Source organism: Tursiops truncatus, chromosome 15, assembly GCF_011762595.2.
Source record: "Tursiops truncatus isolate mTurTru1 chromosome 15, mTurTru1.mat.Y, whole genome shotgun sequence".
Taxonomy (NCBI): domain Eukaryota; kingdom Metazoa; phylum Chordata; class Mammalia; order Artiodactyla; family Delphinidae; genus Tursiops; species Tursiops truncatus.
This window is the reverse complement of record NC_047048.1, coordinates 16,409,438-16,434,536: the sequence shown is the minus strand read 5'-3', so window position 1 is coordinate 16,434,536 and position 25,099 is coordinate 16,409,438. Positions and strand designations below refer to the sequence as shown.

Sequence of the window (25,099 nt, the reverse complement as noted above, 5' to 3'; positions counted from 1 at the left end):
TACATCCCTCTTCTATCATTCCCTCACCTCTAACCCCAACCCAATCCTGGCTTTATTTATTTATTTTTAAAATTTATTTATTTATTTAGACTGTGTTGGGTTTCACTGCTTCGCGCAGGCTTTCTCTAGTTGCGGTGCACGGGCTTCTCATTGCGGTGGCTTCTCTTGTTGCGGAGCATGGGCTCTAGAGCACAGGCTCAGTAGTTGTGGCGCACGGGCCTAGCTGCTCCGCGGCATGTGGTATCCTCCTGGACCAGGGCTCGAACCTGTGTCCCCTGCATTGGCAGGCGGATTCCCAACCACTGTGCCACCAGGGAAGCCCCACCCTGGCTTTAGATGCTTTTTACTCTGGTAGGCTCTCTGCCTCCAACTCTATACTCCACAGTACTGCTCCATTTCCCTTCTTAAAGATGGATCCATTCTATTTTGTTTCCACAAGTCCAAAGCATTTAGCCTTCATGAGGTGGCCCCCGGATTAAGCCTCTAGTTGATCTTCTGCACATACTCCACAAACACTTTATACCAACCACACTATTCTTTTGCTCCTCTCATCCTGTTTAAGTGCTTTTTCCTTTGCCTACATCAATGCTTTTCAAATGTGGTGAAGGGCCATTAAAAAAATTTCCAGCCTACTGTGGGTAAATACTTTCGAAAACACTATACACACAAATTAGAAAATCGATCACATGCTTAGATATCACAGCAATGGCAAAGCTTCTCAGTGCTTACTCTTAATTATGGTGCCTGTTTTGTCATGGACAGGCTAACTGTGCATCCACACTGGTCTGAGGACTACACTTCACACAGGTCTAGACTAACTCTCCCTTTTCCCTGCCTGGTGAACCACCACCCATCCACTCACAACGTCCATCACCACTGCCTCCATTATGCTTTCCCTGACATTTATGCCCCATAATCACATCCTATTCAATATGCCCACCACGTTTTAAAAAAATGCCTGTTATAACTTATCACATGTTATTACAATTTTCCGGTCAAATGTCAAAGAGCAGCAAGCTCTTTGAAGTCAGGGATACGTGCAAGTCATCCCTGCATCCTGAGCCTTGTGCCTGTCATGGGACAGAAGCTTAGAAATATAATTAGGAAATAAATGTGTCCAACACACCTCTGGCGACACACAGACAGGCAGAACTGCAGCAACTCTAAATAGACCTTTAATGACTGGGGTGTGGCTGGACCTAAACGCTGAATGGTTTAGGGCACTGGGGACTGAAGTCAAGCAATCAGTAGGCCGTCTGAGACTGCTGCTGGCGGTAGCCACCCCGGCGCATGTAGCCCTCATTTTTGCGGTAGCCATCCTTCTGGTCTGCAGGAGAGAGATGGGGAGGGGCGGGGGGTGAATGCCAAGGGAGAGGCAGTAAGGGGGCCAGGACCCTGGGAGCGCAGAGGGGATGGAAGCACTCACCTCGGAAGTAGCCACCATAGGTACCCTGCTTGTGGTCAAACACCCGCTCATTGTTTTCCACCAGGCTGCCCAGCTTCTCAGCGAGCTGCAGTGCCAGGTTCTGCTGGGCAGTGGGCTCAGTGCGGTGCATCACCACTGTCTGTGTCGGCTGGTCCAGGGAGGCCTGACAGAAGTGAGGCCGAGGAAGGGACAGATCAGTCTCCTGTACTCCAATCTCTCCATGACTCCACCTGCCCATGTGCCCATGTGCCCATGTTGATGGCCCTTACCATCAACTCCTCGTTAATGATCATCTTGCTGATGATGGAGTGCACAGTGGGCAGGTCCAGTTCAAACATGTCAGACAGTGTCTCCATGCTGGGGACAAAGGCCAAGAGCAATTAGGACCCTCGACCACAAAGCTGGGGCTCCTGTGCCTCCTCAGGGCCCATCCTACCTGATGGAGTCATAGACACTGCTGTAGGTGAAGAGGTAGGTCCGCAGTGACTCTTCCTGGATCTTCCTGTGGGGAGAAGGGAGAAAAGGGGCAGATCTTCAGTGAAGGAGACCAAGTCTTTTCTTCCCCACCCACTAGGGTCTTGTTCTCTGCTCACCTAACCAGCATGCTTCGGACTTTGTCAGCCTCCGGGAAAAGGTCCCACACTTTGCCATTCATCTTCTCGTTGATGATAAAACTGTGGCAGGTCTTCCAGTCACCCATCTTCATGGCCTTGGAGGCAGCGACCACGTGTTCCCTCATTGACTCGGGGGGACCTGAAAGGTTGGGAATGAGGGAGGGCCTAGGGAAACTTGGGATGAGGGCTCCTTCCCCAACAAGCACTATTTAAGGAGGAACCCAGGCTAGGAGAGCAAACAACTGGACTGAGACTCTCCCAGCTCTCCATTAAGTAGCCATGTGACTGTATAAGTCACTTAATATCAAAATAACTGTATTTAAATTTAGACTTAGTCTATGATGTGCCTCAGGGGATTGGTGAACTCCTTGAAAATGCTGACAAATTGCTGTGTGTACTCTTACGCACATTCTCCTAGGAAAGGGTCCACAGCTTTTATCAGATTCTTACAAGGTTCACTGACCTAAAAAAAATGTCTAACATCCACTGCAGGCAGTAGTAGAGAGGCGGGGAATGTGAACCAAGAAGCCCTAAGAGATGCTGGACATACAGATTTTCACTGGCAATTTTCCAATTAAAACAAAACAAAGTAAAGCATCACTACATAGCCCAAACATAATTTGCCTGAAGTGCGCCTGCACTTAATATGACCATACACACAACCAGTAGAGGACAAATCTGTAGAGGGACGTGGCTGTGGACAGTAAGCTTGGCTCAGTTGCCAAGTCCTTCCATGCACCAGCCTTACAGGAAGGGTGCAATTCAAATTCCTTTCCCAGTGAAATCACAACTCACTCAACCTCTGGAATGAATGATCAGATCTCTAAAAGTGCTCAAAGAAGCCAATGTTAGATTCTTGAATGCCAAGGGTCCAGTTAGTTAGTTAAAAAATAATATGGATGAAAGGGAAAAAGAGAAAAAGGTCAGAGAGACACATACCAGCTGTGTTATCCCTGGGTAAAGTCACTTAACTTTTGTGCCTCAGTTTCTTAATCAGGAAAAAGGGGGTCATAATAGTATCTTCATAGGGTTATGACTAATGAAGAATAAATGAATTATTATTATTTATAAAACACTTCGGGCCAGGCAGAAAAAAGTACTATGTAAGTTTATCCTAAATTAAAAATATCGTTGGAATCAGGTCATGGAGACTTTTAACTTAGTGACTGAGGCGGCTGGACTTTATTCTACAGGCAATGAAGAACTTCTGAAGGTGCTGGGGGTGTATAACATCATACACTTGGTAGAAAGATACTACTGACAAAAAAAGACTGAAGGGGAAAATGACAGAAAGCAGGGAGCTTAATTTGTAAGCTAAGACAACGTGTCCTATGGTAAGAGACCATGGAGACTACTTAGTAAAAATGATGCTTTTAGGCCATACACGGAGATGCCATTAAATCAAATGGAATCATCTTGTGGGAAAGTTTACTCCCTTTATCTTCTCTTAATCCTTTGATTACAAGCAAAGTCTGCTGCACTACAGAGCCGCACACTCACCCAGCAAGGGCTGCCGCTCGCCCACCCGCAGCTGGTGATGGAACTGCTTGCTGATCATGCGTCGGCGGGCGTCACTCTCATGGGCGGCCATGTAGGGGATCTCCAGGAGCATGGCCGACACCAGGTAAACACACTCCAGCAGCTCCAGATTTATGTGCAGGTGGAAGGGCACCTGCCGGCGCCGCTCCACCTTCTCCTGCTCCTGGTTGCGCTCTTGCAGGCTGCGCAGCAGCAGGCCCTGGCCCAGAAGCTCCTTGGCCCGGCCGCTTGACTGGATGTCCAGCAGGGCGTTGTGAGCATCCTTGGTCAGGCCTTGGCGGAAGGCACAGATGCCCAGCTGCACCATGGTGCGGTTGTACAGGATCTAAGAGCGAAGGGCAATGAACTCAGAGGTGATAGCCACAAGGCAAGTCTTTCACAGGGTTAGGACAGAGAACAAAATAGACCAGTTCCTCCCCTTCCATGGAGCTTACACTCTAGGGACAGGGGTGTGGAGGACAAAATAAGCATAATATGCAGGTGGTGAACCAAGCTAAGGAGAAAAATAAAGTAGATGAGGGAGTTAAGAAGGGAGTCTGAGCGGTGGCAGAAGTGGTGGGAACTCGCAATTTTATGTAGGATAACTAGGGAAGGGCTCATTTTGAAGGGGATGTTTAAAACATAAAGACCTGGGCTTCCCTGGTGGCGCAGTGGTTAAGAATCCGCCTGCCAATGCAGGGGACACGGGTTCGATCCCTGGTCCGGGGAGATCCCACATGCCGTGGGGCAACTAAGCCTGTGCACCACAACTACTGAGCCTGTACTCTAGACCCCGCGGGCCACAACTACTGAAGCCCATGGGCTTAGAGCCTGAGCTCTGCAACAAGAGAAGCCACTGCAGTGAGAAGCCCACGCACCACAACGAAAGCCCAATGCAGCCAAAAATAAATAAATTGAATTTTTAAAAAAATTAATAAAGACCTAACAGAAAAAGAAAGAGCAAGTCATGCAGATCTCTGCAAGAAGAACAATATTCTAGGAAAAATGAAAAGTAAGTGCAAAGGCCCTATGCCAGATGTATTCAAGGACAAGGAATGCACTATGGCTAGAGCTGGTAAAAGATGTGATCAGAAACTGGAGGCTGGGCAAGCACAGGGCGTCGTAAACCATGTTAAAGATTTTAAGATGGGCTTCCCTGGTGGCGCAGTGGTTGAGAGTCCGCCTGCCGATGCAGGGGACACGGGTTCGTGCCCTGGTCCGGGAAGATCCCACATGCTGCGGAGCGGCAAGGCCCGTGAGCCATGGCCACTGAGCCTGCGCTCCGCAACAGGAGAGGCCACAACAGTGAGAGGCCCATGTACCGCAAAAAAAAAAAAAAAAAAGATTTAAAGATGGGAAACCACAGGAAGCTTTTGAGCAAATAAGTGACATAATTTGACTTTATTAACAGGGTTATTCTGGCTGCTGCATTAAGAAAAGCCTGAAGGGGCTTCCCTGGTGGCACAGTGGTTAAGAATCCACCTGCCAATGCAGAGGACATGGGTTTGATCCCTGGTCCGGAAAGATCCCACATGCCGTGGAGCAACTAAGCCCACGCGCTGCAACTACTAAAGCCTGTGCGCCCTAGAGCCCGTGCTCCGTTAACAAAGAGAGGCCACTGCAATGAGAAGCCTGCGCACTGCAATGAAGAGCAGCCCCCACTCGCCGCAACTAGAGAAAGCCCGAGTGCAGCAATGGAGACCCAATGCAGCCAAAAATAAATTAAAAAAGTAAAAGGAATAAACATTAAAAAAAAAAGAAAAAGAAAGAACAGCCTGAAGGGATATAAGGGCAGAAGCAGAGAGAGAGAGACAGGGAACATGATGGTGGCTTAGACCAAAGGGTGGCGGTGGAAGTGATAATAAGTGGTCAGATAGGGATTTTCAACACAAATGGGTGGGGAATCAATGTGAGAGAAAAACAAGAATCAAAGATGAATTCAAGGCTTCTGGGCCTAGGCAACTGAAAAGATGGACTTGTCAATAATTAAGATAGGGAAGATTGTAGGTAGTACGGATTTTCGTGGGGGGGAAAGACCAAGTCTTTACTGACAACAAAAATATAGAGGTCAATGCCGGTCATGAACTTAGATACAAAGAGCCTTAAAAAAATACCAGCAAGCAAAATCCAGCAATACATAAAAGATAATATACCATGACCAAGTAGGATATATCACAGGAATGAAAGCCTGATATAAAAATCTAAAATCACGGTTATTCACGATATAAACAGAATAATGGAGAAATAACTCTGCATTATTTCAATAGATGCAGAAAAAGATTTTGACAAAATTCAACACCTATTAAGGACAAAAATTCCCAGCCAACTAGGATCAGAAGAGAACTCCATCAATCTGAGAAAGTCTATCTACAAAAATACTATCTATAAAAATAGGTAACATTCTTCTTAATGGTGAAATGTTCACTGCTTCCCTGCTGATACTGGGAAGGAGGCAAGATGTCTGCTCTCACTTCTATTCAGCACTAAGTATTAGAGATTTGAGTCATTACAATATGGCAAAAAACAAAAAAGAAAGAGAAGTTTCAGAGACCCAATACAGCTGTCCCTCAGTATCCATGGGGGATTGGTTCCTGGACCCTCCATGGATACCAAAATCTGCAGATGCTCAAGTCTCTTACATGAAATGGAATAGTATTTGAATATAACTTACGGTACGTCCTCCCATGTAATTTAAATCATCTGTAGATTACTTGTAACACCTAATACAATGTAAGTGCTATGTAAATAGTTACCAAACAAGGCAAATTTTGGTTTTTTGGGGGAACTTTCTGGAATCCCTCCCCCTCCCCCCAAATATCTTCAATCTGCACTTGGTTGAATCTGCAAATACACAGGACAGAAGGCCAGACTAAAACTGAATTTAGCAAAATGGCAGGATCCAAGGCCAATGTAAGAAAATTAACTCTATTTTTAGATACTAGTAGTTAACAATTTAAAAATAAAATTAACAGGAGTTCCCTGGTGGTCTAGTGGTTAGGATTCAGTGCTTTCTCTGCCGTGGCCCAGGTTCAACCCTTGGTTGAGGAATTGAGATTCCACCAGCCATGTGGACAAAATAAAAAATTAAATTAAATTAAAAAATTGCATTTACGATAGCATCAAAAATCGTATAATTCTCAGGAATAATTTTTTAGAAGATGTATATTACCTCTGCAGAGAGAAACTGAAGAAATTAAACGAAGAATAACACATAAGATCAACAGGTTCAAAGTTGTTAAGGTGTCAGTTCTCCCAAAACTGATTTACAGATTCAATATAATCCCAGCAGGCATTTTTGCACAAATTGACAAGCTGATTTTGAAATTTATGTGGAAATGCAAATGTCACAGAACATTCCAACTATTCTTAAAAAACAACAAAGTTGGAGGAGTCATACTACCTGACTTCAAGACTTACCCTAGGGACTTCCCTGTGGTGCAGTGGTTAAGAATCCGCCTGCCAATGCAAGAGACATGGGTTCGAGCCCTGGTCCGGGAAGATCCTACATGCCGTGGAGCAACTAAGCCCATACGCTACAACTACTGAGCCTGCGCTCTAGAGCCTGCAAGCCACAACTACTGAGCCCGAGTACCACAAGTACTGAAGCCTGTGTGCCTAGAGCCCACGCTCCGCAACAAGAGAAGCCACCGCAATGAGAAACCCACGCACCGCAACGAAGAGCAGCCCCTGCTTGCCGCAACTAGAGAAAGCCTGGGCGAAGCAACGAAGACCCAACGCAGCCATAAATAAATAAATTAATTAATTAAAAAAAAAGACTTAACCCTAAAGGCACAGCTATCGAGACAGTGTGGAACTGGCGTAAGGAAGGACAAAAAGATGAATGAATGGAATAGAATAGAGAGCCCAGAAATACATTTATAGGGTCATGTGGTTGGTTTTTCATGTGGTTTTCCACAAAGGCACCAAAGCAATATAATGGGGAAAGAACGTCTCTGACCCTGACTTCACACCATATGCAGAAAACATAGACCTAAATATGAAAGCTAAAACCACAAGAACTTCCAAAAACTAAAAATACAAAAAGAATATCTTTATGAATTGCAAGTAGGAAAAAGTTTCTTTAGATAGGACCCAGAAAATAACCAAAAGAGATAAAACTGATATATTAGAATATACATCAAAACACATGGTTAAGAAAATGAATAGGCAAACCACACACTGGAAAAAAATTGTAAAGCTTTTATCTGACAAAGGACTGGTATCCAGGATATATAAAGATTTCCTACAACTCAATAATAAAAAGATGAATAATCCAATCTTTAAAAAAGGGGGGGGCAAAAGTTGACCAGACATCTCACAAAAGAAGATATATAAAGGGCCAATAAACATTTAAAAAGTAGTCAATTTCAATAGTTATCAGGGAACTACAAACTAACCCCACATTGAGATACCATTAGACAACAACCATGATGGCCAAAATTAAGAAGACCAACAACACTAAATATTGACAAAGTAGAAGTGAAAAATGGTACAACCATTTCTGAGTTTCTTTTTTTTTTTATAAATTTATTTATTTATTTACTTTTGGCTGCCTTGGGTCTTCACTGATGCGCACAAGCTTTCTCTAGTTGCAGCGAGCTGGGGCTACTCTTTGTTGAGCAGAGTACTCAGTACTGAGCGGGGGTTCAGTAGCTGTGGCTTGCAGGCTCTAGATCTAGAGCACAGGCTCAGTAGTTGTGGGCTAGTTGCTCTGCGGCATGTGGGATCTTCCCGGACCAGGGCTTGAACCCGTGTCCCCTGCATTGGCAGGCAGATTCTTAACCACTGAACAACCAGGGAAGTCCCATTTTTGAGCTTCTTATAAAACTGGACATACACCTACACTATGATGCAGCAATTCCACTCTTAAGTATTTACCCGAGAGAAACCATACATCCACACAAACTTATACATAAATCACAAGAGCTTCATTTATAATACCCCAAACTGGTTGATCAGGTATCAAGAGAAATATCAAGAACCTGTGATAAATTCATACAATGGAATAAAAAATAGGTGTGCTATTCAAAAAGCACCACCAGACAAGCTCACCACATGTTTTACACATAAATACCTCACAATTGTTCTAAACACACATTTATAGGATCTATACCTAGACACAATTATAATACTCCTACATGAAAATGTCCTCACAATGCTGCCACACACAAAATTTTATGTTTCACACATCACACTGTATTTGGGTCCTTGTCCTTCTCAGTTTAACTGCTTAAACGCTTTTTCATCTTTTTAAGTAAGATGATCTCCTAATGTTTGTTCCAAACCAGACACACAGTAGTTATAATAAATGTTAGTTGAACCCAAATCCTATCCCAGAGAACTCTATGTTAACATGTAGGAGAATCAAAGAATGCTCGCACTCGGGAAGGACCAAGTGTCTCCCTGTATCTGCATTAGCCAGACACGTGGCTAATCTGCCTGAGCCACTTTGCCTGAACAGAGTGGACAGGGGGCCTGGCCTGGTCTTCCCTGTGCCACCAGGGCCACAGCGCCTCCTTCCCATCCTACCTGTACTGGCGGGTCCGCGTGCTGAATGTTGTCTTGTAGGTGGCTCATGAGCATGAGGTCACGGGCCTGGTACCAGCGGGAGTGCAGAGCATGATGATAGATATGGCAGAGGATGGCGCATGTGCGGATTCGGTCTGTGCGGTCCTTGGCATAGATGTACTTGCACAGTCTCTCCATTAGCACAGCTGAGTCCTCGCCCTCATTTTCAGCCTGGTCTTGCTCCGACTGGAGGGGTAGGGGGTAGGGGGAGATATTGTTGGAGGAGGAAATATGTCAAGGACAATGGTTGTAAATGGCTCAGCCTTCAGCAACCAAAGACGAGACGCCATCCAGCCTCTTCCTAGTCCCTCTGCTCCACCACAGACAGTCCCCAGGGAATAGAAGATCTGCCATGAAGTCCTGAAAGACATGCAGAACCAATGGACACACCCCTCTCCCCTCTGACATGGTGGCCAAGCACTTACCTTTGAGGAGCCCTCAGGGGGGGTAAGCTGCCGCTGATGGGCCTTGTAATCAAACTTGTAGTAGGTGTGGAGGATGCGCCTCAAGTAGATGCGACAGATCTCATCAGTGGTGCCCTTCTCCTCCAGGTAGCGCTGCACACGCTCAATGATGGTGCACACCTGTGCCTCGTCCTTCAGGTGCTCCACGTACTCTGGCAGGGAGAGCACCCACCCTCAGCTTAGCCAGGCACCCAGGCTTTCCCAATCATATGTCCCTCATCAATCCAATTACCTCTGCATGTGTTTTCTGTACCCATCAGAAAAGTCTAACCCACTGTGCCCTAAAAATACCATCCTCTCCTGGGACATGTCAAGCTCACTCTCCACTGCTGTCAGGCACTCTCTTCTGCTAATTCCTCCCAATTAACTCCTCCTCCTCCTTCTCATTCGGCTCTCACCTCAAATGTGCCCTACCTACAGATGCTTCTTCAACCATTACCTAAAGCAGCCACCACTCCAGACATCCTGTCACATGTCCCGATCTGAATTTCTAATTCACACTTTACATTATCTACAACTGACTCGCTCATTTTTTTGTAGAGCTGCCTTGCTTCAGCACCGAAATGTAACCTCCATGAGCATGAAGGCCCCAAGCTGTCTTGTTCATCAATATACCTTTGACTTGGTGGACACATGTGGACACTCACATTTTACTGTGTAAATGTCCTGCATTTCCCCATTCTAATGCTTAAGGTGTACAAGCTAAACAAGCCAAGTGGACAGAGATCATTATACCCCAACAGTTCTCAAAGTAGCAGACAGCACCATCACTTAGGAACATGTTAGAAATGCAAAGTGTGAGATCTCACCCAGACCTATTGAATCAGAAGCTACGGGAGTGGGGTCCAGTATCTTAAAGAGGCCCTGTGGTATGAATGCTGGGGTGAGGAAGGGCTGGCTTTCCGAACATTCTCACTTAGTATAATCCTTCATTTTAATCCCTGCACTTTTCCTCTCACTGATGCCCATGCTTGCTCGGGCTCACCTTGGGAGTGAGGATCAGTGTTTTGCATTATCTTGGTAAATTCTTCATCCATTCGTTCCACCAGAGTTAGGATACAGCCACGGACACGCAGCGGCTGAACAGAAGGCAAAGGAGGAAATAAATTAGCCCAGATTCCAGTCCTAGACTTCAACCCTTCTGTCTCCAACAAGGCTTCCCAAAGCAGACAACACACACTTCCAAATAGCCTGCCAAATCCCCTCTTTACCTGGTCAGCGTTTTGCAGGTTCTCACTCTCTTCCAGAATGTTCTCTCCAACAAAGATGTTGGGGTTTGCAAACAGGATATCCATCAGCTCATTGATGCAGTCCAGACACTTCTGCCACATCTCAGGCTGCCAAGAGATCAGAGAGCAGTCAGAGGTGTGAAGGTGGAACAAGGAGATGCCTCCCAAGAGCCCTACACCAGGAATCCACGGGCCTTCAACCACCAAGACTGCTCCAACAGTCCTTGAGTCTTGAGTCACTAGCCACCTTCCCATGACCCACCAGCTCCGCCGTGGGATGCTCGTTATTGTTCTCACCTTCATGTATGTGGCCAGGTTGGGGTTGTAGTCATAAAGAGAGGCGATGATATTGAACTTGATCTTGACGATGACACCCTCTCCCAGGTTGTTTTCAGAAGCAATCTGAACCAGCAGCTGTAGCAGCTCAATCTGGGCTGCACTGGAGGGGTATAGAATTGGGTGAGGCACAGGAAACAAATAAAAAAGTCTTATCCTGTCATACAGCACACCCTCTTCAGACAAGAAAGGCAGCCTCATTCTCAATACCCACCCCTAGCCTCACCACCTGTATACTTGCTTCTCTCTCATAAATTCCAAACAGAAATAGCAATAATGCTAACAATCTAACATCCTCTTTAGTCACTGAATAACTAAAGAAGAGTATTATTCCCATTTTACAGATGGGAAAACAGCCCCCAAAGGTTAAGTGATTGATCTAAGGTCAAACAGAATGTAAACAGCAAAAAATAGACTGGTGTAGTCCAAGTACATCATTCCTTCTACTGTAGCCACACACAGATCTTCCCAAAATACCACTTTCCCTACCAACCTCCACCCCGTGTCTTAAGAGAAAATGAGCTTTCACCCTGTAATGACACAGCCCAGGCCCACGAATCTTACCGATCAGTTCCCTTCTTGCCTCGTGCCTGTAGGATCTCATTCAGTTTCTTGATGACAACAGCGTGGGTGATCTCAGTTCCCTTGGCAAACATTTTTGGCTTCTCCTAGGTAACACACAAGTTATATGCAGGCCGACAGAAACCTATTCTTGCCTTAATTGTTCTCCCGAATTCGACCAGGAGGGTACCTGCATGCTCTCCCAAACTGTTTCCCAATTCCTTTTCGTTCTAAAATCCTCACCTTAACCAGGGGCACTCCACCCCGGACCCTTTCCCACTCTCCGCCTTCATTGTCTTCCTCCTCCTCATCCAGGCGCTTGGATTTCCTATCGTGCTTCTTCTTGGCTTTGTCCTCCCGTTTCTTCTCAGCTGCCTTCTTGTCCTCCTCTGTGGTGGGGGCCCTGCCAAGAGACACAGGAGAAGATGAAGGATCAGCCCCCTCTCCACCTTGAGGATTCTTCCCCCAACAAAATCCCTCTTTTTCTATTCCTGGGTCCAAGTTACACTCTACAAGAATGACCTATGGATAACTGTAACCATAACCAAAGCAAGGACCACTAAGCATTTGAATCTGCCAGACCACTTACCAAGGTCTGTTACCATATTACACTAAGCAACTCATATGAAGGAAAGAGTATGGCCTAGTTTAATAAGACGGGGGTGCTAACCAGGCCGCTACAGACACAGAAATCAGCCTGTCATGTTGCTCCACAACTAAGCTCTAAGGTTTTCCAAAGAATCCATAAGCAACACAGTTGTCCTTTGGTACTAGTTGCTCTGTCCAGACTAATCTTTTTTTTTAATAAATAAATCTATTTATTTATTTAGTTAGTTAGTTAGTTAGGGCTGCGTTGGGTCTTTGTTGTTGTGCATGGGTCCTCTCTAGCTGCGGCTAGTGGGGGCTACTCTTTGTTGCAGTGCGCCATCTTCTCACTGCGGTGGCTTCTCTTGTTGAGGAGCACGGGCTCCAGGCGTTGTGGCTCCAGGCTCTAGAGCGCAGGCTCAGTAGTTGTGGTGCACACGCTTAGTTGCTCCACGGCATGTGGGATCTTCCTGGACCAGGGTTTGAACCCGTGTCCCTGCATTGGCAGGGAGATTCTTGACCACTGTACCACCAGGGAAGTCCCCAGACTAATCTTTTTATCACCAACTGATTTATCAGTTTAAAATCAGTGCTTAGAAAAAAAAAAGAGCAAAAAAATTTTTGCGGTTCCCAGACTGGCTGCTTTTCCCTGCCTTTCTTTCCCCTCTTATGACAATTATTAATATAAATTCTGAATTAAAAAAAACTGTTCAATACAACGAAATGTCCCCAACAAAAAAGAAAAAGATCACTGGCTACCTCAAAGTGGACTTAAGCTATTTGATGTCTGAAACCATTTCCAGACTTTAATATTTATATAATGAAATATAAACCAAATGACAGGGAAAAATTATTTCAAACTTTATAAAGATACTGAGGAAAAAGTCTCTCCAGAAAGACTTGAACAAACATTCAAGTTATCTATAATTAAAACATCATTTAAACGTTTATAAATAAATTTCATTTTAACTGCTTAAAAGGTTTGAATATGCTTTAGTAATAGTTTATAAATTTGCTAGTTGGATTAAAACTTGCCTTTGCCAAAAGATTTATGCCATAATTTTTTTGGGGGGGCGGCCATGCCACGTGTCTTGTGGGATACTTGTGGGATCTCAGTTCTCCAACCAGGAATGGAACCCAGGCGATGGCAGTGCCGAATCCCAACCACTAGACCACCAGGGAACTCCCTATGCCATAACTCAATAGAAGCTTAATGGTTTTTCCTCCTGTACTAATGCAATATTCTGTAATGATAAAAACTCATTTCATAGGTAAAATCCTTTGCAAATACGTGAAGTATGTTCATTAAGCTGAAACTGCTTGGTCTGCATCATCCAGCCCCAAAGCTCTGAGATCACAGGACTTCATGCTATTTAAAAATCAATGCTGTCTAAACTTCAAAAGAACTTAATTATCCTTGGCCTAAAGTTTTACTCGAAGCCCTCAGGATATTGTGATTCACACCTCAAAAACACAAACTCTCATCCTATGAAATTCTAACTGAAAGACCTAAAACTTGACTTGATCTCTCCCCTATGACAGATTATACCTTGGTATATTCACATCTTGTTAGAATCGATCAGAAAACTGACATTTATGCTCTCAGCTAGAGGGACATCACCAAATACACCTCCACCTTTACACAGCTAAGAAGCTGAAGACATTAAGAGACACCAATAGAAGTTAGTCCTAAAACTACACTGAAAAGGACCATTCCACACGCTCTTAACCACAACTATGATCTAGAGGCCCTAGACATACACTCTTCCTTAGGATCCTAACAACTTGGAGATCCAGTCCCACCAGAGATCTATCCTGAGGTTCACTTTTAAAAAGGACTCCAGAAGCCAGGTAGCTCTTAGAAGCAGATAGCATCTCGGAGAGATTCCACAGGGCAACCATATCAGATGTAGACAACGTCCTCCAAAACCCTTCAGATTAGGATTCATAATTGAGACAACAAACGTTTTCTGTGTATTCCTCCTCTTTTAACTTCTTCTGTATTAGTTCATCATTATCCAAGTTTCACAGTAAAAATCTTGGTTGCTCACTATTGGAAGAGGTCATTGACAGGATGTGACCATGGGTTGACCCAAGAACTGGACCCAGGGTACTGGAGGCTCCTTACTCCCTCCTCTGTCCTTGGAATGTACGTTCTGCTCACGGTTCCCACCTTAGGAGCCTTGAGAGGCTTAGGATGCAGCCTTGAGAGCAATGTGTTGAGACCATCTGATCTGAATATGTGACTGAGCTCTATTATAGCCTCTACATAAACTCTTAAGATTCTGGAAGACAGGTGCAGAGATCTACTCATCTTCAGGCCGCCAAAGATAAACCCTGTATTTAAGTTCCCTTGCTTATTACACCTGCCACCTACCAATCTGGAGTGGTCTGCCTCTTTCTTCCGTCTTTCCTTGTCCTCTGTGCATGGGGATAGTTTCAGATTTTACCAGGGAGCTCCCACGGTTGCAAACCAATATCCACATTTGATTAAGACTCCAACATGGTAACTTATGAGAAGGGGTCCAAGATACTAGATTTCATCAGTTTGTACTTAAGAATTCCTACCCCAACTACAAATTCAGAAACACGAATATGTGATCTGTAATTTACCTCTAGTATGGTCCAAAATAACAAATAATTTAAACATTTTAGCCCCAAACTAACAAATTCCTTAGCTAAGAATTAACCTTAAATAGGGAATTCCCTGACAGTCCAGTGGTTAGGACTCTAAGCTTTCACTGCCGAGGGCACAGGTTTAATCCCTGATCAGGGAACAAAGATTCCATAAGCCACGTGGCTCAGCTAAAAATTAAAAAAAGAATCAACCCTAAATAAAACTGATCTCAAATACTGGTCAGTCAAGGCTAATAAATAAAGATGTGCAATAAATAACATTTTATTGAACCTGGATGAATACTTTGGAAAAAACAAATCAATTAAGAAAAAAGCCACTTGATTAAAAGTTCACTAAAGTGATTCTTAAAGACATTCTCCTAGATAGGCTTAGCCTGATTAGAAAATTAAATAAAGGTCCTAAATGTTTCTTACTGTATCTGTGACTATCCTCATATTTTCTGCCCAAACCCACTATCTAATATCCAGGTGCTTAAATGTTGCTAGACAACCTTATTATCCCACATCAAAGAAATTGAAGCTCTGGAGATTAAATGTGTTCCGCTACGTGCTTGTTTTGACCAAAAGATGAAAGCTGAGAAATTCTGACGAGAGGAAGGGTATAGACTGGTTTAATATGGAGATGCTGAAAAAGGATGCTGGCAGACATTATAGGGACAGCCTGTCATGTTTCTAGATAATCCATTAACAACTGAAACTAACCTTGGCTAGCTTAGATAGCTAATGAGTTTACACACACAAAAATGTGCAAACAAAATTCAACGTTCCCACCACTGCCTGTGGTTTTTCCCTCTCTCTTTATTCCTCTTTCTCTTATCAAATTCTTTTTTGTCTTGGTTGGAAATCGATCTTAAAAGTTGGTCTACCTTGTTATACAAGTACAATAGTGTCTCTGAATTATTCTTTGACACTACAAAGCCACAAACGCTTAATGTCAATAAGGCCTTTGAGGATCCCATGGTTAACCCAACCTCTGACACTTGACATTTTAACTAAATCTAATTTTAGATTATCAAGGGTAATCTCTATAGTAAAAATAATAAAGATAGGATTAATCTTAAAATAATTATTCTGAAAACCAAATCTCTCCCAACCAAATTATATACTGTATGAATCCATTTCTATAAAACTCTAAAAACTGCCAACTTATCTAGTGATAGAAAGCAAATCAGCAGTTGACCACAGAAAGGGCAAAGAGAAGTGGGGCAGGAGAGAAGGTTTACAAAGGGGCATAAAGCAATTTTTAGGAGTGATGGATTTTATTTACTCTGATTGTAGTGATGGTTTCATGAGTATAAACATGTAACTTATCAAATTGCTAACTTTAAATATGTGTGGTGGGCTTCCCTGGTGGCGCACTGGTTAAGAACCCACCTACCAATGCAAAGGATACGGGTTTGAGCCCTTGTGTGGGAAGATCCCATGTGCCGCGGAACAACTGAGCCCGTGGGCCACAACTACTGAGCCTGCACTCTAGAGCCCGCGAGCCACAACTACTGAGCCCACGTGCCACAACTACTGAAGCCCATATGCCTAGAGCCCATGCTCTGAAACTAGAGACGCCAACACGGAAGATTGGAATTGACAATATATACAGCAATATGTATAAAATAGAAAACTAATAAGAACCTGTTGTATAAAAAAAAAAATTAAATTAAAAAAAAAGAGAAGGCACCACAATGAGAGCCCATGCACTGCAACGAACAGCCCCCGCTTGCTGCTACTAGAGACAGCCCATGCGGAGCAACGAAGACCCAACGCAAAAATAAATAAATAAATTTATGTTAAAAAAAGGAAGTTAAAAATAGGAAGAGGATAAATAGAAAGCACATTAATAAGAGAGCAAGAACAAGACAAAATACATTTATAATCACAATAAATGTAAATTAACCTGCATAGATTAAAAAGCAGAGATCAAGTTTTGGAGACAGTGGTGGTGGTTGCACAACCGAGTGAATGCACTCAATGACACTGAATTGGACACTTAAAAAATGATTAACAGTAAATTTTATGAGTGGCACAATTGAAAACAGAAAAAAAACAGCAATGATCATAAGATGAAAAAGAAAAAAAACCGAGCTGGGTTTGTAAGAGACATCCCTAAACATACACCATGGTAAAGTACAAAATAAAAGGACAGGAGAAGATATACAGTTGACCCATGATCGACGTGGGATACGACATGGGGATGGGGTGGCAATCCCCCGTCAAAAATCCGCATGTGACTCTACAGTTGGTCCTCTGCATCTGAAGATTCAACCAACCATGGACCGTGTGGTACTACAGCATGCATTTACTGAAAAACGTCTGCGTATAAGTGGACCTGTGCAGTTCAAACCAATGCTGTTCCAGGGTCAACTGTATGTGTGTTCTCAAAGATGCCCTATAATCAAGCAGAGGAAGCCCCCTTCTATTCCTACTTCGCTGAGTGGTTTTTTTTTTGTTTTTTTTTTTTTTGCGGTACGCGGGCCTCTCACTGTTGTGGCCTCTCCCACTGCGGAGCACAGGCTCCGGACGTGCAGGCTCAGCGGCCATGGCTCACAGGCCCAGCCACTCCATGGCATGTGGGATCTTCCTGGACTGGGGCACAAACCCGTGTCCCCTGCATCGGCAGGTGGACTCTCAACCACTGCGCCACCAGGGAAGCCCTGCTGGACTGGTTTTTGCTGAGGATTTTTGAATCTAAATTCATAAAAGATATTGGTCTGTTGTTTTCTTTTCTCATGATGTCCTAAGTTTAACCTTAGTCCCCACTTGTTCCCTCAGATAGGAGCCTTTGTGCAATGCACATGTGCAGTGTACACTACACACACTGGTCCAAATAATGGAGACTTCAATACACAATTATTGAAAAGACAAAAACACAAAGAAGATATAAAAGATATGAACCAATAATAAGGTTGATAGGTCTACAGGATGTCAGTAGGCTTAAAATATGAGTTTCACAGTAAAGCAAATTTAAGAAATAGCTAATGAAACAAAGTTAAACAGATCTATTTTGCTTAACTGATACATGGTTGTAAACTCTCCAAGAAGGGAATATGATACTGTGGCGTAATAAGAAATAATTCTGTGGTCTTTGTCCTCAGTTTCTGACACAGAGCTCCTAAATCCCTTGGAATTTCCTGAGCAATAGGAGCATCTTTCATTCTAATGAGGCCTTCACAGGCCTCTAGAAAGCTTTCAGGATGGGGGCTGGTTGCCAGAAAGACCAAAGCATGATCAGAGGGGTGGAACTGATAGCTCCACCCTCTGACCACCGGGGAGGATAAGAGGGACTGGAAATGGAGCCCATCATCAACAGCCAATGATTTAACCAATCATGGCTACATAATGAAGCCTCCATAAAAATCCTTAAATGATAATCTGGAGAGCTTCCTGGTTGATGAACCACTGAAGTGCTAGGAGGATGGTGAACTCAGAGAGTACACTGAAGCTCCATGCCCCTTCTCCCATACCCTGCCCTATGCATCTCTTCCATTTGGCGGTTCCTGAGTTGTATCCTTTACAATACGCTGGTAATAGTAAGTAAAGAGCTTTCCTGAGTTCTGTGGGTCAATCTAGCAAATTATCGAATCTGAGGAGGGGACTGTAGTAACTCTCTGAATTTAGAGCCGGTTGGTCAGAAGTACGGGAGCCACACTTGGAACTTACAACTGGCCTCTAAGGTGGTGGCAGTCTCATGGGGTCTATGCTAACTTTGGGTAGTGTCAGAACTGACTTAGTGTTGAACACCAGTTGGTGTCCAGAGAGTTGGAGAACTAGCTGGTATGAGAAAAAAACACATATGGTGTCAGAAGTGCTGTGAATAAAAAGACATCAGATACACAATACTCCCCCTGCATTTGACCAGTGTTCCCTGGAGCACACAAAGAAAAACGCTTCTCAATAAAATGGCTGTGTCTGACCCCTCTAGTGTGAGGGAACTCACTAACTCCTGAAGCTGCATAACCCCAACTTTTGAAAGCAGGAAAGCAACCCTTAGAGCATCAGTATTTCTGCCAGTTATCACTGAGCTTGATACTCGACTTCTGTAGAACACAAAGGGATAGGTGTCACCTTGACTTCAAAGGAGGAAACTAGGACCTAAGAAGGCTAAGTAACTCACCCAAGTTGACAGATACTGAAGTAGTAAGGGTTGTGACCAGAATCCAAATCAGAATCCTCCCCCATACCATGACGATACTAGTAAAGTTCAGGAAGGCTTGCTGCAGTCTATATGCTGTATGCTAGGTTCTCAGGAAGAGTGAGAAGAGAAGCTACTGTCACTGAGGGCACACCACATGCCAGTCCCAGGCTGAGCCAGGCGTATCACCTCCCTATATTTTTGCAGGTATCCTTGAGACAGGGTCAAGTACCACTCCATTTTACAAAAGATAAAACTGAAGACTGGAAAGGTTAAGGAGCTTATCCAATATCACACAGCTAATCAGCACCAAAGAGAGATAAACACTCAGTCCACATGCAGCAAGTAATGTCATGGTTAAATATTTGGACACTGGAAACTTCAAATCTCATCTGCAGGACACATTAGCTTTATCTTAGCCAACTAACATACTTGACTCTGAGATCCCTCTGTTGGCCTGTACAACCTAAAAGGACTCCATTGGGGGAGGAGCAATGTAAGGAGTAGGGGACTAAGAGGTACAAACCACTAGGAATAAAATGAGCTACAAGGATATACTGTACAACACCAGGAACTAATGGAGTATAACTTTTAAAAATTATGGATCACTAGGGACTTCCCTGGTGGTCCAGTGGTTAAGAATACACCTTCCGATGCAGGGGACGTGGGTTCAACCCCTGGTCGGGGAACTAAGATCCCACATGCTGTGGGGCAACTAAGCCCGCGTGCCGCAACTACTGAGCCCGCAAGCCACAACTAGAGAGAAGCCCATGCCTCAATGAAGAGCCTCTGCGCCGCAACAAAAGATCCCGCATGCTGCAGAGAAGATCCCACATGCCACAACTAAGACCCAACACAGCCAAATAAATAATATAAAAAATAAGTTTAGAAAGTTATGGATCACTATACTGTACACCCCTAATTTACATAGTATTATAAAGCAACTATACTTCAATAAAAAAACTTTTTAATGTAAAAATAAATAAAAATAAAAGACAAATAAAAATTAAAACTGAAATGGGAAAAATAAATAAATAAATAAATAAAAGAACTCCACAGGAGCAACAACTTTCAAGATGATTAAAAGCTTCCTACCCCTCCCACTATAGCCCGAAGTACCATTACTTTTCTTACTTTTTAAGGAATCTCGACGCCAGCACTGTCTGTTTCCCTTCCTCCTCCTCTGAATCTGAATCAGAAGATGTGGAACCTGTGTCCCAATCTTCATCATCTTCTGAATCTTCTGAGTCCTCATCTTCATCCTTAGAGAAAAAAAAGATGATCAGAAGAAACAAGATGGGAAGACTGACTCGTGTCTCTGCTCTCCCTGCTGACACATGTTTCAGAGACTCTCCGGAGCAGCAGAAGAGTGGTTGAATCAGGATCTTAAGAGCTGGACTGGACCACCAAGACCCAAAGAGAAGTGCTAACTTGCTCCAGGGACACACAGCTCCCCTGGGGCAGAGCTGGGCCCAGAATCTAGTTCTCCAGATTCCAAGTCACTCAGTGCTCTAATCGAAGAGGAAATCTGTCCCCAGACCAGACTCTGCTAAATCCCACCCCTCCCAACCCTAAGGATCTGTGAGTCTTTTCTTCTCCCCAGAGACCAAAGAATGGTCCACAGCAGACAAACCACCCCTCAGTGTAACCCTGGCTCTTACCTCCATCTTTTTGAGGAACTTCCGACTCTCGCTAGAAGGAGCTTCTGATTTCTTCTTTAGGAAAGTGGAAGCACTGACTCCTTCATCATCCTCATCCTCATCTGAAGAGCCTGGTGGGAAAGGGGAGAGAAAAAAAGAGTTAGAATAGTGAAGAGATGAATGGCAACCAAGAAAAAAGCCAAGGAAACCCTTAATTTTAGAGCTCCTAACCATTTGCAATTAAGGGTTTTCCTCACTCACCTTCTGAATCCTCCTCATTCTTCTCAGCATCTTCATCTGCAGACTGCTCAGGGTTCTTGACAGAAGGAAATGAGAGAATAATTAAGGATGCCTGCCAACTACCCCATCCCACCTCCTCCACCCCACAGAGCTTTCTCATGATTCCTTCTCCAGTCACACACCTCCCATTTGCAAATACTTTTTTGTCTCAGTCGTGGGGTCACTGCCCCCAAAGTTCAGAAAGTCTCCCTCTAGCACCCTCACCTGCTTGTAATTTGTAATATGGGACTCAAAATCTCGGTTGTATTTTCGGATCTTCTGGCGCAGGGTGCTCAGGGCCTTGGCATTATTCTTGTTCATCTTCTTCTTCCCTTCCTTATCTTCCCATAGCTGAAGGAAAGAATAGGGAAGAAAGGGAGAACAGGGATCTGAGATTAAGTAGTATTCCCTAAACTTCAGGCTTCACAACTTTTGGGTCTTGCTATCTACAAACAACTATACTACTTAAAAACTATACCTCTTATTGTTTACCAATGCTTTATTTATGTATCAAAAGTACAAAACTACAAATAAGAGGTAATATAAAAATATATACAATTAAAATTCTTAACATAAAAAAGTCCCTCTCCTTATGTTTATAAGAACGTATTTCTTATGTTCTGGGAAATACTGAATATCTGGCAAACAACTCAGAGGAGACATGATCCCTGGGTGTGGGGTCAGGAGAAAGCTCCAGGCCCACAATCCCCTTCTAGATCCCCCTGCACCCACAGGAATCACACCTCATTAAGATAGTCCTCCAGGTCAGCCAGGATTCGGATATAGAACCGGGGGACACCTTCCTTGTCCACAATGCTCTTAGCCTTCCCATATGCTTTTCCTAGGAGCTCAAACTCTTCCAGGCACTTGGTGACATCCCGAATCTTCATGGCATTACGGATGGTCCGGATAAGGTTGGTCAGTTCCTCAAACCTGGTTTGAGACCCCAATACCACATTGCACATGCCCACCATCACCAACCAGAAAACCCACCACTGCTCCAGAAACTCCCCATCACCCCGCCTCCCCAAGGCCTCACCTCTTATCCTTGGCGCTTCTGACAACTCTCTTGGTATCTTCTTCATCCTCACTCAGCAACAATGGCCTATTTGGAAGGAACAGAGACCATTAACCTCTGTTCCTAGCTCCAGTCTTTCCAAATGATCTTTTTCTTCTCCGATGGGGCAGGTAGCCCATTCCTACCACACTCATCTTGTTTTATTCTTCCTCTTCACGGCCTCATCATATAGAACTCAATCTTTTAAGCTTACTTCAAGGAAAGCCTTTTATCAAATGTTGTAACACATTAAAAAAATGACCGTCTCCAGCCTCTCAAACATAAACAAACGAAAGTGCTTATTTACTGTGTCAAAAAATTAATTATGTGAAGACACAAGTCACTAAGAATTACTAAAAGAAGTTGAGAAAAGAGGTACTTTACCTAGAATGAATGGAAAAGGTGGTACTTGAACTAGGTCCTAGAAAGCAGTATTTCCCAGAGTGTGACAGGCCGAGGGCAAGGAAAGAGTCTCAACGGCTTTGACACCTCCATTACTAGATATTTTTACTTAATAATTAAAAACCAGACCACAGACAGCATTCAGCTGGCAACAATATCTCTTTTCTTTCCATCTTATTAGCTTTTCCAATTATTTCCTATTTTATAGCAAGTGATGTTGATTTTCCACTTGTAACACAGATATGATATCATATTCATGTGGGTATACACAGATTCTATTTTTCACTTTTAAAAATGAGTTTTAGGGCTTCCCTGGTGGCGCAGTGGTTGAGAGTCCGCCTGCCGATGCAGGGGACACGGGTTCGTGCCCCGGTCCGGGAAGATCCCACATGCTGCGGAGCGGCTAGGCTCGTGAGCCATGGCCGCTGAGCCTGCGCGTCCGGAGCCTGTGCTCCGCAACGGGATAGGCCACAACAGTGAGAGGCCCGCGTACCGCAAACAAACAAACAAAAAAAGAGTTTTATGCTGAAACAAGACTTTGAAGTGGTATGTATATATATATTCTTAAGTACAGGTATGTGACAAAAATAATGAAGGTGGCATGTGTATGACAGAAGTTTGAGAAACATTACAACGTTCCAAAGGGAGAAAAGAATTTTAATTTGCAGAGATGGGTGAAGAGTATTTAAATGGAGATAAACAACAGGAAAATACTAATAGATGTTTAAGAACCTCAGAGCCAGATCAAGGAACTCCCAGGTATCAAGCGAGTATTGGGGGTTTCTTGCTGATGCAACACACCCAGCCAGTGGGAAACCTTTTCTCTGTGACTCTATCCTTTGCCTGGTGGGTGGATTCCCACAATTCACAGCACCCTTAGCGTTACGGTTGTCCCTCCAACACTGCTCCGGTCCCTTAAACTCTCAACATCCTTAGAACCCGCTCTCACCGCCCCCATTTCCATTCCCCTCCCATATACGCGGCCTTCCACAGCCTGCCGAACCCCTCACCCCACCGAGTCGTCCCCATGGCCCAGGCTCTCACTCACTGTTTGCCGTAGTTACCCCCGACAGGTTTGGTGACGAGCTCCTCCCCGGACAGGGACGACTCGGACTCGCTGTCCGAACCGGTGGTAAAAAACCGCGACATGGCGACGGCGCGGAGCGGCTGCCGCGGGCGCGTCCAGACCTACGGTAAAGCCCGAAAGTCACGGGCCACGAGAAGGGGCCCGGGCCGCCACCTCCTGACCCCCATCCTCACAGTCTCCGCACGTATCCCAACCCGGGTCCCGCCCCCGCGAAGCAAAAGGCCAAAGAAGTACTTACCACCCGGCCTCCGGAATCACACCGCTTAGCCGAAACAGCGGAAATGCGGTGAGGAGAAGGCGGGACTTTTGCGTAACTTCCGGGAGAATCACACCGCTTAGCCGAAGCAGCGGAAACGCGGCGAGGAGAAGGCGGGATCTTTGCGTCACTTCTGGGAGACGCCGACGAACTGTACCGTGCGACTACAACTCCCAGTAGCCCTCGCGCCTCGCAGGGGGCAGGGTCAGGCCTGCAGTAAACTTGGCTGGGAGGAGGCGGTCTCGAGATTCGTGGATGCGACCGCGCTTTGCCCTCGGGTGTTATTGCTCACAGCCAGCCAACCAACCACACACCTCACCTGTGCAATCAGAATTTCAGGGCCAGGAGTTTACTTTCTTAAAGCGCCCACGCGATGCTGATGAGCTGCAAGGTTTTGGAGCCAGGCTTAGAGCAAACTTCGGATCGGACTTTGTATTCGAATCCCAGCTCCATCACTTACTAGTGTGTGAACCTAGTCAGATTTCCTAACCTCTCTGTGATTCAGTCTCCCCAGGTTAGGACCATAATAGGACCTACTTCATAGGGTGTTATGAGAATTAAGTGGCTTAGTATATGTGAAGCATTTAGGACAATGCCTTGCACAACATAAGCATATAATAAATATTAGCTAGTATTCATTCACTATTCCACAAATGCTTATGTGACTGTTTTACATTTTTTAAGGTGGTTTCATTCATTCAGCACTTGCTGCATGTCTGGTACTGTTTAGCACTGGGGGTACAATGCTCCCCTGAAAGAAAACTGGGACTTAGCAGATCATGGGAAAGAAGGAGGCCACTTTAGGTAGAGGAAACAGTCTGAACAAAATCCTAGAGACAGGAAAGTTCAGGGCAAGTTCAACAGCTGTTATATTGGGGTTAGAATGTGGCAGGGCCTTTCCACACATCCTGGCCTGTCACCCCTCTTTCTCCACTTTCCCCCCTTTTCCTCTCTGTTTCTCTTTCTCTCTCCTTTTCTCTCTTCCTCCCTCTCTCCCCACAGATCCACCTGATGCTGAAGTCAACCTCTTCACTTCCCAAAACAGAAAGGGAATGCACTGAAATGGCCAAGGAAGCTTGAGTAAAGGGTAAGGGAGGTTGAGTGATTTGAAGATCATTGTCACTGAAGATGAAGAAATGCAAATTCAGACTAAAGTAAAGCTACTGATTTTAGAGTGGTTTCTAGTTACTCCCAAGACCCTGATCATTTGCAAAGGAAAAATCATATCCAAACTGTTTATTTTTTACTAATCCTTTACTAAGTCATTATGAAATTTTTCGATTTAACAGGGAGGGGGCTTTTTTAGTAAAATTT

At 44.4% G+C, this 25,099-nt stretch overlaps 1 protein-coding gene across 2 annotated transcripts; it reads right to left on the bottom strand.

Moving 5' to 3' along the window:
- Positions 1–1,157: 1,157 nt before the first annotated feature.
- Positions 1,158–23,901, bottom strand: LOC101326477 (eukaryotic translation initiation factor 3 subunit C). 2 transcript variants are annotated; one of them, XM_019921888.3, is made up of 21 exons: positions 23,768–23,901; positions 23,491–23,630; positions 22,023–22,088; positions 21,727–21,916; positions 21,209–21,334; positions 20,966–21,020; positions 20,726–20,835; positions 20,199–20,326; positions 11,960–12,119; positions 11,720–11,820; positions 11,117–11,258; positions 10,802–10,927; positions 10,576–10,669; positions 9,552–9,742; positions 9,088–9,312; positions 3,541–3,904; positions 2,020–2,179; positions 1,863–1,928; positions 1,696–1,783; positions 1,427–1,589; positions 1,158–1,327 (listed from the first exon to the last, which is right to left on the bottom strand). In XM_019921888.3, exons 2-21 carry the CDS (start codon positions 23,589–23,591, stop codon positions 1,245–1,247), a joined length of 2,739 nt encoding a protein of 912 aa, XP_019777447.1. In that variant the 5' UTR covers positions 23,592–23,630; positions 23,768–23,901; the 3' UTR covers positions 1,158–1,244. The 2 variants fall into 2 exon arrangements, with proteins under 2 accessions (XP_019777447.1, XP_004328085.1); XM_004328037.4 differs by having other exon boundaries at positions 11,720–11,823; positions 23,768–23,900.
- Between the last annotated feature and the right edge of the window lie 1,198 nt (positions 23,902–25,099).